Below are 14929 nucleotides of genomic sequence, written 5' to 3'. Positions count from 1 at the left end.
CTGGCAAATGGGACTAAGTTGGGTTGGGATATCTGGTTGGCATGGATGAGTTGGACCGAAGGGTCTGTTTCTGAGCTGTACATCTCTATGACTCTATGACTCTTGTTAAGAGGAAGATAAAGGCTTATAGAGTCATAGAGATGTACAACATGAAAACAGACCCTTCGGTCCAACCCGTCCATGCCGACCAGATATCCCAACCCACCCACCAGTCCCACCTGCCAGCACCTGGCCCATATCCCTCCAAACCCTTCCTATTCATATACCCATCCAAATGCCTCTTAAATGTTGCAATTGTACCAGCCTCCACCACTTCCTCTAGCAGCTCATTCCATACACGTACCACCCTCTGCATGAAAAGGTTGCCCCTTAGGTCTCTTTTATATCTTTCCCCTCTGACCCTAAACCTATGTCCTCTAGTTCTGGACTCCCCGACCCCAGGGAAAAGACTTTGTCTATTTACCCTATCCAAGCCCCTCATAATTTTGTAAACCTCTATAAGGTCACCCCTCAGCCTCCGACGCTCCAGGGAAAACAGCCCCAACCTGTTCAGAGACTTGGTTACAGGGGGGTCAGGACTGGCAGTTAAACATCCAAGGATTTTCAACTTATCGAAAAGACAGGGAGGTCGGCAGAGGGGGTGGGGTTGCCTTGTTAGTTAAGAACAAAATTAAATCTATGGCACTGAATGACATAGCGTCAGATGATGTGGAGTCTGTGTGGGTGGAATTGAAGAACCACGAAGGCAAAAAAACCATAATTAGAGTTATGTACAGACCTCCTAACAGTGGTCAGGACCAGGGGCGCAACATGTACCGGGAAATAGAGAAGGCATGTCAGAAAGGCAAGGTCACGGTGATCATGGGAGACTTCAATATGCAGGTGGACTGGGTAAATAATGTTGCCAGTGGATCCAAAGAAAGGGAATTCATGGAATGCTTACAGGATGGCTTTTTGGAACAGCTTGTCATGGAACCCACAAGGGAGCAGGCTATTCTGGACCTAGTGCTATGTAATGAACCAGACTTTATAAAAGATCTTAAAGTAAGGGAACCCTTAGGAAGCAGCGATCATAATATGGTAGAGTTCAGTCTGGAGTTTGAAAGAGAGAAGGCAAAATCAGATGTAATGGTGTTACAGTTAAATAAAGGTAATTATGAGGGCATGAGAGAGGAACTGACAAAAATAGACTGGAAGCAGAGGCTTGCGGGGAAGACAGTAGAGCAAGAATGGCAGGAGTTTGTGGGTATAATTGAGGACACTGTACAGAGGTTCATCCCCAAGAAAAGAAAGATTATCCAGGGAGGGATTAGACAGCCATGGCTGACAAAGGAAGTCAAGAAATGTATTAAAGAAAAAGAGAGATCCTATAAAGTGGCCAAGAGCACTGGGAAATCAGAAGATTGGGAAGGCTACAAAAACAAACAGAGGATAACAAAGAGAGTAATAAGAAAGGAGAGGTTCAAATATGAAGGTAGGCTAGCCAGTAATATTAGAAACGATAGTAAAAGTTTCTTTCAATACATAAGAAACAAACGACAGACAAAAGTAGACATTGGGCCACTTCAAACTGATGCTGGAAGCCTAGTGATGGGAGATAAGGAAATGGCAGGAGAACTTAACAAGTACTTTGTGTCAGTTTTCACAGTGGAAGACAGGAGTAATATCCCAATAATTAAAGGGAGTCAGGAGGCTGAGATGAGTATGGTTGTCATTACAAAAGAGATAGTGCTAGAAAAGCTAAAAGGTCTTAAAATTGATAAATCTCCTGGCCCCGATGGGATACATCCTAGAGTTCTGAGAGAGGTGGCTGAGGAAATAGCGGAGGCATTGGTTGAGAACTTTCAAAAGTCACTGGAGTCACGGAAAGTCCCGGATGATTGGAAGATCGCGGTTGTAACCCCATTGTTCAAGAAAGGATCAAGACAAAAGATGGAAAATTATAGGCCAATTAGCCTAACCTCGGTTGTTGGTAAAATTCTAGAATCCATCATTAAGGATGAGGTTTCTAAATTCTTAGAAGAGCAGAGTCTGATTAGAACAAGTCAACATGGATTTACTAAAGAGAGGTCATGCCTGAAAAACCTGCTAGAATTCTTTGAAGAGGTGGCAAGTGGGTTAGACCAGGGAAACCCAGTGGATGTGGTCTATCTAGACTTCCAAAAGACCTTTGATAAGGTGCCACACGGGAGGCTGCTGAGCAAGGTGAGGGCCCATGGTGTTCGAGATGAGCTACTGGGATGGATTGAGGATTGGCTGTCTGACAGAAGGCAGAGAGTTGGGATAAAATGTTCTTTTTCAGAATGGCAGCTGGTTATGAGCGGTGTCCCGCAGGGTTCAGTGTTGGGGCCACAGCTGTTTGCATTATATATTAATGATCTGGATGAAGGGACTGGGGGCATTCTAGCGAAGTTTGCCAATGATACGAAGTTAGGTGGACAGGCAGGTAGTACTGAGGAAGTGGGGAGGCTGCAGAAGGATCTAGACAGTTTGGGAGAGTGGTCCAGGAAATGGCTGATGGAATTTAACATGAACAAATGCGAGGTCTTGCACTTTGGCGAAAAGAATAAAAGCACAGACTACTTTCTAAACGGTGAGAAAATTTGTAAAGCCAAAGTACAAAGGGATCTGGGAGTGCTAGTCGAGGATTCTCTAAAGGTCAACATGCAGGTTGAGTCTGTGATTAAAAAAGTGAATGCGATGTCGTCACTTATCTCAAGAGGGTTGGAATATAAAAGCACCGTTGTGCTACTGAGACTTTATAAAGCTCTGGTTAGGCCCCATTTGGAGTACTGTGTCCAGTTTTGGTCCCCACACCTCAGGAAGGACATACTGGCACTGGAGCGTGTCCAGCGGAGATTCACACGGATGATCCCTGGAATGGTAGGTCTAACATATGAGGAACGGCTGAGGATCCTGGGATTGTATTCATTGGAGTTTAGAAGATTAAGGGGAGATCTAATAGAAACTTACAAGATAATACATGGCTTGGAAAGGGTGGATGCTAGGAAATTGTTTCCGTTAGGTGAGGAGACTAGGACCCGTGGACACAGTCTTAGAATTAGAGGGGGTAAATTCAGAACAGAAATGTGGAGACATTTCTTCAGCCAGAGAGTGGTGGGCCTGTGGAATTCATTGCCGCAGAGTGCAGTGGAGGCCGGGACGCTAAATGTCTTCAAGGCAGAGATTGATAGATTCTTGTTGTCTCGGGGAATTAAGGGCTACGGGGAGAATGCTGGTAAGTGGAGTAGAAATGCCCATCAGCCATGATTGAATGGCGGAGTGGACTCGATGGGCCGAATGGCCTTACTTCCACTCCTATGTCTTATGGTCTTATTAAGTTTGTAAGGATGAGATGTGAAGGCTCAGTTAGGGTGCTTGAGAGCTACATGTTAGCCAGGAAAGACCTAAAGAGAGAACTAAGAAGAGCCAGGAGGGGATATGAAAAGTCGTTAGCAGATTGGATCAAGGAAAACCCTAAATCTTTCTATACATGTATGAGGGATAAAAGAATGATTGCAGTAAGATTAGAGCCAATCAAGGACAGAAGCGGGAAGCTGTGTGTGGAGACCAAGGAGAGAGGGGAAGTGCTAAATGAATATTTTTCGTCAGTATTCACACTGGAAAAAGACAATGCAACAGGAATAAAGAGTACTCAGCTAATGGTAAGATTCTTTGTAGTGTCGATGAACAGAGAGATTTCGGTACCAGTGTACATAGATCTCTGAAAGTTGCCATCCAGGTTAATAGGGTTTTTGAGAAGGGACATGGTGTGTTTGTGTTTATTGGTCGAGGGATTGAGATTCGGAGCCATGAGATCACGTTGCAGCTGTACAAAACTGTGGTGCAGTTGCACTTGGAGTATTATGTACAGTTCTGGTCACCGCATTATAGGAAGGATGTGGAAGCCTTGGAAAGGGTTCAGAGGAGATTTATTAGGAGGTTGCCTGGTATGGAGGGAAGGTCTTACGAGGGAAGGCTGAGGGACTTGAGGCTGTTTGCGTTAGAGAGAAGGTTGAGAGGTGACTTAATAGAGACATGTAAGATAATGTGAGGGTTCGACAAGGTGGACAGTGAGAGCCTTTTTCCTCGGATGGTGATGGCTAGCACGAGGGGACATAGCTGTACATTGAGGGGTGATAGATATAGGACAAATGTCAGAGGTAGTTTCTTTACTCAGAGAGAAGTAGGGTAGTGGAATACTGCCTCCAACAGTCGTAGACTCGTCAATATTAAGGGCTTTTAAATGGTCATTGGATAGGCATATGGATGAACATGGAATAGTGTAGGTTAGATGGGCTTCAGATTGGTTTCACAGGTCGGTGCAACATCGAGGGCCGAAAGGAATGTACTGCGCTGGAATGCTCTATGTTTGAAAATCTCTTCACCACCAAGAGAATTCATTTTGTGTTATTTTCAACTGTCTGCAGGTTCAAAGTGATGAAGGACTCATTCCTGATGAAGGGCTCATTCCTGATGAAGGGCTCATTCCTGATGAAGTGTTTATGCCTGAAACATCAATTCCCCTGCTCCTCGGATGTTGCCTGGCTGGCTGTGATTTTCCAGCAACACACTCTTTGAATAGTTTCAAACTGAATGACTGAGTTAAAACAGGATGGTTCTGAAGGCTGTGAAAAGCAGCATCTGCAACTCACCCATTAACCGAGACTGGAATATTCCACAGGATGACAAGGGAGCATCATGTTCATAATCCTTGGTACCACCAGCTCGTTGGGGGATACTGTGAGGGAAGTTTAAATCTGGTCTGATATATCTCCCTAAAAATATGAAAACAGTTGTATAACATAGTTAGGCTTCATGGGCCTGAAGTTTCAGTGTCTTTGCTTTGCAACAATTATGATTTCTGTGTGTCAATCTCTCTCCGTCCGGATACAAGTTTAATCAGAAATGTGATTGTTCAGCTTTGTGCTGGTGTATGGAGTGAACCACAAGTGAGAAATGAAAACAGAAAATGCTCAGCCATCAGGACTGGCAGCATCCACAGAGAGAAGAATAATTAATGTTTTCTCAGCAAGTTGAGAGGAAGGAGGGACAGTGAAGGAAAATGGGCTTAGACTGTCTTTGGAAGCTGGAAATCTCACACGCTGGAGCAAAGTGGGGTTTGACCCAAGACAGAATATGGAGAAGGAAAAGGCAAATGGAAGGAAAGGAGAATTTAATTCCAAGGAATTTTATTTTGCAACAGTCAAAAATAACAACAAAATAATCCCTGTCCTTTGCTGATGACTTCCATACATTGAAAAACACAACATGTCACAATCGCAAATATTTTAGACTACAATCCTCAACCGAACCTTCTGTTTTCCAGTGTAATTTTCCAATAGAGTTTTCTGCTATTTTTCAGATCCTTGAAAAGTATTTGTTTTCTTTCAGGTAATTGAATATTTTTCAGCTGTCTTGTGAGATCTCGGACATCTCAGCTCAAGGTGGATTTTCACCCATAATGCCTGTGCAGTGAACTTAACAGACGATCAGAGACTGCCCTGATTTCTAACGCCCCATTCCTCTGATCAACAGCTATTACATTGTTCTTAGTGGGTCCTTCCCATTTGACAACCAATCCCAGGGTTTGCACACAATTCGGTTGCTCCCAATTTGGTTTGAACTTCTCCAGAATGAACTGTGTCTTTCTGAGCACAGTGCAGATATGACCCACCTAAAAATATAGTTTCCAATGAAATGTTCTAATATCTAATCAAGCTGTTTGGAAATGCTATTACGCATGTCTAGAGCAAATGTGACTCGAAGCCATGTCACTTGGCTCAGAGGTAGAGACAATATCAATGAGATCTCCCAAAGAAGCTGTCTCACTATTAGAAACACTGCACACCTGGTCTGAGCTTCAAATTGGTGGTAAGGCTAATAAATATATAAAAGACAATATAATTAAGTGAATGATATAATTAATTGCATTTCATTATGCGTAGTGGTGCAGGAGATATGTCAAGGTTGTAGTATGTGGGAGCTCGACTATACCAGGGCAAACATGGCTATAGTTGTTTGAACTTTTTGCAGCTTCACCTCAGACTTTATGAACAGAAGATTGAACTATAGACCACAGAACGCATCAGGATCGGGGACAAGTTAAACACATTCATTGTACCAGGAGACAGTCACACCTCTTAGAATAGGATCTTCTGATTTGCTGATTAGTTAAGGTCAGTGGGGTGACACTGTGTGTGAGGCAGGTAAGTGGACCCAGAGACAGCAGTGCAGAAGGTATTAACTTCTGCAATTGACCAACCAGTTTGATGTTTTCTTGCTTGTTTAGATGAGAGTGGGGGCTGCAGTGTGGATATGGAAATTGACCATGGAACAGGAGTGTGATGGCCTAGTGGTATTAACACTGAACTGTTCATCCAGAGATGCAGGTTATGTTCTGGGGATCTGGGTCTGAATCCTATTGTAGCAGATGGTGGAATTTGAATTCAAATCATTGTTGATTGATGGAAAAACTCATCTGGTTCACTAAGATCCTTCGGGAAGGAAACTGCCATCTTCACCTGATCTAGAACACACATGACTCCAGACTAACAGCAATGTGGTTGTCTCTTCTACTGCTCTCTGGGATGGACAAAACATTCTGACCTCAGCAGTGATGCCCTCATCCCATGAATGAATAAAAATAGTATTTAAGTGGTGAAGGAACAAGGAATCTTGAGGTACGAGGGGACAGTATAGTGAGGGGAATTGACATGCTCTCTGCAGCACTGAGCATGTGCCCAGATGGCTGTGTTGTCTGCATGGTATCTGCTCGAGGCTGGTGAAGAGCTCGCAGTGGGTTGGGGAGGATCCAGTTTTTCTGGTCCATTCAGGCATCAGTGACATAGACTGAACTAGGAAAAAGGTTTGACAGGGAGAATACGAGGAACCAATCATTACATGAAACAAAGAACCTCTCAGGTTATAATCAGGGCTCTGGTAGTGCTCCTACTAGTGAGAGGGGGGCATGATTAGGGTGGGATGCCTTATTTCCCCCGACAACTCCATTTTAATTTAGTTTTGTTCATTCATTCACAGGATGAGTGGTGGGGAGAGCACTGGGAAGCATTATCACCCTCACAAATGTCATTTTAATTTGATCCCCTTGTTTCTTTTTCAGTTCCAGGGCTCTAATGAACTCCTTGACTTGTTTTTAATTTGATTTTTTTTTTGAAAAGTCAGGCAGGGAGAGCTTTGTGGATCTGAATGAAGATACAAGCTCTTTGTGAATAAAATCAGAAAGCTGAGTAAGATCTTCACTGCTGGACCCAGTGTAATTCTCACAGCTACTGTCATTGCAATACCACAAGGATTACAACTGCTCACAATACACATTAACAATGGGATGTGGAGATCAATTGTAATATTTCCAAATCTGCTGTGGACACAAACTTTGGTGGGAGCAGAAGTTGTGAGGAAGATGCAAGGAGGCTTCATAGAAAGTTAAAAGCTAGAGGCTAGAGGGTGACATTTACATAAAACATAAAACGTTAGAGCGCAGTACAGGCCCTTCGGCCCTCGATGTTGCGCTGACCTGTGGAATTAATCTGATGCCCATCTAATCTACACTATTCCATTTTCATCCATATGTTTATCCAGTGACCATTTAAATGACCTGAAGGTTGGCGAGTCTACTACTGTTGCAGGCAGTGCGTTCCTCGCCCCTACTACTCTCTGAGTAAAGAAACTACCTCTGACGTCTGTCCTATATCTATCACCCCTCAATTTAAAGCTATGTCCCCTCATACTAGCCATCACCATCCGAGGAAAAAGGCTCTCATTGTCCACCCGATCTAACCCTCTGATTATCTTAAACATCTCGATTAAGTCACCTCTCAATCTTCTTGTCTCCAATGAAAACAGCCTCAGTTCCCTCAGCCTTTCCTCATAAGACCTTCCCTCCATACCAGCAACACCTTCTGAACCCTTTCCAAAGCTTCCTATAATGTGGTGACCTCGTGGCTCTGAAACTCAATCCCCCTACCAATAAACACCAACACGCCATATGCCTTCTTAACAACCTTATCAACCTGGGTGGCAACTTTTCAGAGACACCAAGACCTCTCTGTTCATCTGCACTACCCAGAATTTTACCATTAGCCCAGTAATCTGCATTCCTGTGACTTCTTCCAAAGTGAACTACCTCACACTTTTCCACCTTAAAGTCCATTTGCCACTTCTCAGCCCAGCTCTGCATCTTATCAAATCCCTCTGTAACCCACAACACTTTTCTGCACTATCCAGAACTCTAGGCGGAGGTGGGTACTGCAGATGCTGGAGATTCGAGTTAAGCCCATTCCTGATGAAGGACTTTTGCCCAAAACGTCGATTGTCCTGCTCCTTGGATGCTGCCTGACCCACTGCGCTTTTCTAATCTTGACTATCCAGAATTCTGCCTACCTTAGTATCATCCGCAAATTTACTAACCCATCCTGCTACACCCACATCTAGATCATTTATAAAAATGACAAACAGCAGCGGCCCCAAAACAGATCGTTATCCCTCAATTTTGCCCCTCAGTGTGCTCCATCATGCACTACAATCACTGCTGATGTCCTCTCCCTGCTTTCTCCCTGTACCCTTCGATGCCTTTAATATCTAAAAGATACCTTTCTCTTTCTTGGATGTGTTCAGTGATTTGACCTCCATAGTTTTCTGTGGTAGAGAATTCCTCAAGTTTGCTACCCTCTGAGTGAAGTAATGTCTACCCTGTAGCTTGAGAGTGTGTCCCCTAGTCCAAGACCTCCCAGCCCCAGGGAAACATCCTCCCTGATTCTCGTCTGACTAGTCCTGTTAGAATTTTATTTGTTTCTAAACTCTAGTGAAGACCATAAGACCGTAAGACGTAGGAATAGAAATTAGGCCATTCAGCCTATCGGGTCAGCTCTGCCGTTCAAACCATGGCTGATAAGTTTCTTAACCTCATTCTCCCACTTTCTCCCCCTAACCTTTGATCTTTTTGATCCCCAGGAACCTATCTCTCTCAGTCTTAAATATACTCAATGGCCTGGCCTCCACAGCCTTCAATGCATTCCACAGATTCCCTACTCTCTGGCTGTAGAAGTTGCTCCTTATCTCCATTCTGAAAGGGTCTTCCCTTTACTCTAAGGCTGTGCCCTCTGCTCCTAGTCTCTCCTGCCAATGGAGTACATGCCAGTAGAACTGATCCCTCCTCAGGGAACAGTCCTGCCATTCCTGGTATCAGCCGAGTGAACCTGCCTATTGCAATTATATTCTCTGCTGGTTAGGGAGACCGAAAATGCACACAAGACTCCAGGTGTGATCTCACCAAACCTCTGTATAACTGTAGTAAGACATCCCTAATTCTGATCTCAAATCATCTTATAATGAAGGCCAATAACCTATATACCTTTCTATTTCTTGCTGTCTACTTGCCTGTCTACTTTCATTGTACCAGGACACCCAAATCCATTTGTATATCCATATTTCCTAATGTATCACCATTTAAATAATACCCTGCCTTTCTGTTTTTCACAGAGAAGTGTATACCTTCACATTTAGCCATATTATACTCCAAATGAACCCACATGAATTGTATGTTCTTTGTTTCAGTTTGTGTGATGATATGTTTTTATGTCTGTTCCAGTTTGTGTCATCATACGGATGGATGCACATATCAGTAACAATTTGAAAAATGATTTGGTGTGAGTATTGATTGTTTCAGTTAGTCAGTAGGAAGAACAGAAAAGAGAAAGCTGTGGGAAATTGGTTACTAATCTGTCATGAGATTGACCTGAGATGACTAACCAGTAAGTGACAGAACTGTGCACTTGTCATCTCAAACCCACCTTCAGTGGTATTACCATCACAAACCCACCTTCTGTGGTATTACCATCACAAACCCACCTTCAGTGGTATTACCATCTCAAACTCACCTTCATCGCGAACCTACCTTCAGTGGTAATGCACTGTGTTAACCAAGACTTGCCAAACACCAGGTCAACTCTCTCAGCATGTCGCATCGTCAGAACACACCTCCTTAAGGTGACTGCTTCAATCAACTGCAAGACAGGACAGATTAAAAGTCGTTATAAATGTGCACCTCGAGTTAAGAATCAATATTTTACAGAATTAAACTTGTTTACCATGAAATGTAAGAATTATCAAAATGTTAATTTGAGTTGCAATTTTACCTAAATATCAACTAATAGATTTATTTACATTACAATTAATATTACCAATTGGATTTAAAAAGCTAGCCTCAGGAACAGTGACCATAAATCCATTGTTAATTGTTGTAAAAGTCCATGGGATTCACTACTGCCTTTTAGGGCCAGCTCGATGGCTCAGTGGGTAATGCTGCTGCTAAGTGCCATGGACATGGGTTTGATTCCAGCCTCAGGTGACTGTCCACATGGAGTTTTCACTTTCTTCCCTTGTTTGCATGGGTTTCTCTGTCGGGTGCTCTGGTTTCCTCCCACAGCCCAAAGAAGTGCAGGTTAGGTGGATTAGCCATGGAAAAATGTGGGATTACAGGGAAAGGGTGGGAGAACTGAGTCTGGGTGGGATGGTCTTTGGAGGGTCAATACAGACTCAATGGGCTGAATGGCCTCTTTCTGCACTGTAGGGAAATGATTCTATCATTCTTTGACACTGCTGTCCTGACCTGTCTTGGTCTGGTCTACATGCGACTGCAGACCCACAGTATGTGATTGACTCTGAGCTGCCCTCAGAAATGGCCTAGCAAACCTGTTACAATGCCAAATCAAAGAATGAAACTGGATGGATCACCTAACATTGTCCTGGGCACCAGAAACAACAATGACAAATACAACCCTAATTACCCTGCAAAGTCAGCCGTACAAACATTTGGGTGCTTGTGTTAAAATTGGGAGCTGTTTCACAGACTAGTTAAGAGATAGTCTAATGTAGTCACAATCACGGAATCATACCTTTTCAGATTGGAAATATCCACAGTTTACAAATCAAAGTCAAAGTCAAGATCGGAAGTAAACATTGATAAGGAAAAGTGAGACAAGAACATCTAAAGTAAGATCGATAGCTCCCTGGCTAGTGTAATGTCCCGAATGCCTCATCCTCTGCCTTGGGACCCTACAATCACACAGCATCACCATTGACTTCACCATTTGCCAAATCTCCCCTCCCATCACCTCATCCCAGATCCAAACCTCCAACTCGGCATCGGCCTCTTGAACTGTTCTACCTGTTCATCTTCCTTCCCACCTACCCACTCCACCCTCCACTCCAACCTATCACCATCACCCCCCACCTTCATCTACCTAATGCATTCCCAGCTACCTTCCCCCAACCTCACCTCCGTCCTATTTATCTCTCAGTTCCCTTCCTCCTCCACATTTCTGATGAAGGGCTTATGCCCAAAATGTCACCTCTCTTGCTCCTCGAATGCTTCCTGACCTGATGTGCTTTTCCAGCAACACACTTTTCAACTATGAACTAAAAAGCTCATGGATAAAGCACCTCTTTCCCCCTGCGCTGAATTTCCTTGCGCCCCATTCCAGATGTGATCTCTGCTTCCTGACCACATGACGTTGATGGCTTCTTTTCTGTTCTGACAACTTAAAAACATCAACACAAATCCTCACAACTTGGAGACTTTATAAAATAAATCCTTCTATTCTCCTGAACCGAAACCTTGAAAGAATTGAAACAGACTGGTGCCCCCCGCAGTGTTTTTTTCTGAATTTCATAAAAGTCCAACTTTTAAACACTTCCTCAGCTAACATTCTAGGAATCCTGTTAGGCACTCATCATAGGTCAGATACTTATTTGAAATTATGTCCTCAGTTATAAAATCATAGAGTCATGCAGATGTACAGCACAGAGACAAATCAAATGGTCCAACTTGTACATGCTAACCAGGTATCCTAAATTAATCTAGTCCCATTTGCCAAACCCGACCCATAGCCCTCTTAACCCTTCCTATTCATATACCCATGCAGATGCCTTTTCAATGTAATTGTACCAGCCTCCACCATTTCCTCTGGCAGCTCATTCCATACACACACCACCCTTTGCATGAAAATGTTGCCCTTTAGGTCCCTTTCAAATGTTTCCCCTCTCACCTGAAACCTATGCCCTCTAGTTCAGGACTACCTGACCCCAGAGAAAAGATCTTGTCTATTTATCCTATCTATGCCCCTCATGATTGCATAAACTGCTACAAAGTCACCCCTCAGCCTCCGATGCTCCAGGGAAAACAGCCCCAGCCTGTTCAGTCTCTCCCTATAGCACAAATCTTCCAACCCTGGCAACATCCTTGTAAATCTTTTCTGAACCCTTTCAAGTTTCACAACATCCTTCCAATAGGAAGGAGACCAGAATTGCACACAATATTACAAAAGTGGCCTAACCAATATCCTGTACAGCCGCAACATGGTCTCCCAACTCCTGTACTCAATACTCTGACCAATAAAGGAAAGCATACCAAACGCCTTCTTCACTATCCTATCTACCTGCGACTGTACTTTCAAGGAACTATGAACCTGCACTCCAAAGTCTCTGTATTCAATGACACACCACTGACTGCACTTACCATTAAGTGCATAAGTCCTGTTCTGATTTGCTATTCCAAAATGCAGCACCTTGCATTTATCTAAATTAAGCTTCAACTGCCACTATTCAGCCCATTGGCCCATCTGATCAAGATCCTGTTGTACTCTGAGGTAATCTTCTTCACTGTCCACTACACCTCCCAATTTTAGTGTCATCTGCAAACTTACTAAGTATACCTCTTATGTTCAGATCCATAACATTTATATAAATGATAAAAAAACAGTCAACCCAGCACCGATCCTTGTGGCACTCCACTGGTCACAGGCCTCCAGTCTGAAAAACAACCCTCCACCACCACCCTCTGTCTTCTACCTTTGAGCCAGTTCTGTATCCAAATGGCTAGTTCTCCCTGTATTGCATGAGATCTAACCTTACTAATCAGTCTCCCATGGGGAACCTTGTCAAATGTCTTACTGAAGTTCATATAGATCATGTTCACTACCCTACCCCCATCAATCCTCTTTGTTATTAGTTCAAAAAAATTAATCAAGTTAGTGAGATATGATTTCCCACACACAAAGCCATACCGACTAACCCCATATCAGTTCTTGCCTTTCCAAATACATGTAATTAAAAATCACACAACACCAGGTTAGAGTCCAACAGGTTTAATTGGAAGCACTAGCTTTCGGAGTGCTGCTCCTTCATCAGGTGATTGTGGACGCAATTGTAAGGCACAGAATTTATAGCAAAAGTTTATAGTGCGATGTAACTGAACCTATACATTGAAAAATACCCTGATTGTTAGTTAAGTCTCTGATCTGTTAGAATGACCATGTTAGTTTCACTTCTTTCATTTGTAAATCACAAAACTTTTTTTTTAAAGTTACATTCTCAGGCAACTTTTGCGATAAATTCTGTGCCTTACAATTGCATCCACAACCACATGATGAAGGAGCAGTGCTCCGAAAGCTAGTGCTTCCAAATAAACCTGTTGGGCTATAACCTGGTGTTGTGTGATTTTTAACTTTGTTTACCTCAGTCCAACATCAGCATCTCCAAATCACAAATACATGTAAATCTTGACCCTCAGGATTCCCTCCAACAACTTACCCACCACCGACTTACGGAGTCAGTCATAGAGATGTACAGCATGGAAACAGACCCTTTGGCCCAACTTGTCCATGCTGACCAGATATCCCAACCCAATCTAGTCCCATCTGCCAGTACCCAGCCCATATCTCTCCAAACCCTTCCTATTCATATACCCATCCAAATGCCTCTTAAATGTTGCAATTATACCAGCCTCCACCACTTCTTCTGGCAGCTCATTCCATACACGTACCACCCTCTGCGTGAAAACATTGCCTCTTAGGTCTCTTTTATATCTTTCCCCTCTCACCCTAAAACTATGCCGTCTAGTTCTGGACTCCCCGACCACAGGGAAAAGACTTTGTCTATTTATCCTAACCACGTTCCTCATGATTTTACAAACCTCTATAAGGTCACCCCTCAGCCTCCGACGCTCCAGGGAAAACAGCCCCAGCCTGTTCAGCCTCTCCTTACAGCTCACATCCTCCAACCCTGGCAACATCTTTGTAAATCTTTTCTGAACCCTTTCAAGTTTCACAACATTTTTCTGATAGGAAGGAGACCAGAATTGCACACAATATTCCAACAGTGGCCTAACCAATGTCCTGTACAGCCGCAACATAACCTCCCAACTCCTGTACTCAATACTCTGACCAATAAAGGAAAGCATACCAAACGCCTTCTTCACTATCCTATCTACCTGCGACTCCACTTTCAAGGAGCTATGAACCTGCACTCCAAGGTCTTTTTGTTCAGCAACACTCCCCAAGAACTTACCATTAAGTGTATAAGTCCTGCTAAGATTTGCTTTCCCAAAATGCAGCATCTCGCATTTATCTGAATTAAACTCCATCTGCCACTTCTCAGCCCATTGGCCCATCTGGTCCAGATCCTGTTGTAATCTGAGGTAACCCTCTTTGCTGTCCCACTACACCTCCAATTTTGGTGTCATCTGCAAACTTACTAACTGTACCTCTTATGCTCGCATCCAAATCATTTATGTAAATGACAAAAAGTAGAGGACCCAGCACCGATCCTTGTGTCACACCACTGTCACAGACCTCCAGTCTGAAAAACAACCCTCCACCACCACCCTGTGTCTTCTACCTTTGAGCCAGTTCTGTATCCAAATGGCTAGTTCTCCCTGTATTCCATGAGATCTAACCTTGTTAACCAGTCTCCCAGCAGAACTTTGCCAAACGCCTTACTGAAGTCCAAATAGATCACATTTACCACTCTGCCCTCATCAATCCTCTTTGTTACTGCCTCAAAAATCTCAATCAAGTTTGTGAGACATGATTTCCCACCCACAAAGCCATGTTGACTATCCCTAATCAGT

General features: G+C 43.4%; 1 protein-coding gene across 1 annotated transcript in view; it reads right to left on the bottom strand.

Annotated features, from left to right (window-relative positions):
• LOC140485883 (ubiquitin-associated and SH3 domain-containing protein A-like) overlaps positions 1-14929 on the bottom strand; it is a 171580-nt gene that overhangs the window by 56980 nt on the left and 99671 nt on the right. Inside the window, exons 8-9 of the mRNA XM_072584332.1 lie at positions 9917-10025; positions 4656-4778 (exon numbers count right to left, since the gene is read on the bottom strand). Of these exons, the coding sequence (XP_072440433.1) occupies positions 4656-4778; positions 9917-10025 (232 nt within the window). The remainder of the gene's footprint in view (positions 1-4655; positions 4779-9916; positions 10026-14929) is intronic.

This window comes from Chiloscyllium punctatum, chromosome 15 (genome assembly GCF_047496795.1).
Source record: "Chiloscyllium punctatum isolate Juve2018m chromosome 15, sChiPun1.3, whole genome shotgun sequence".
Taxonomy (NCBI): Eukaryota; Metazoa; Chordata; class Chondrichthyes; order Orectolobiformes; family Hemiscylliidae; genus Chiloscyllium; species Chiloscyllium punctatum.
The sequence above is the reverse complement of the archived record's forward strand: the minus strand, read 5'-3'. Positions and strand labels throughout refer to the sequence as shown.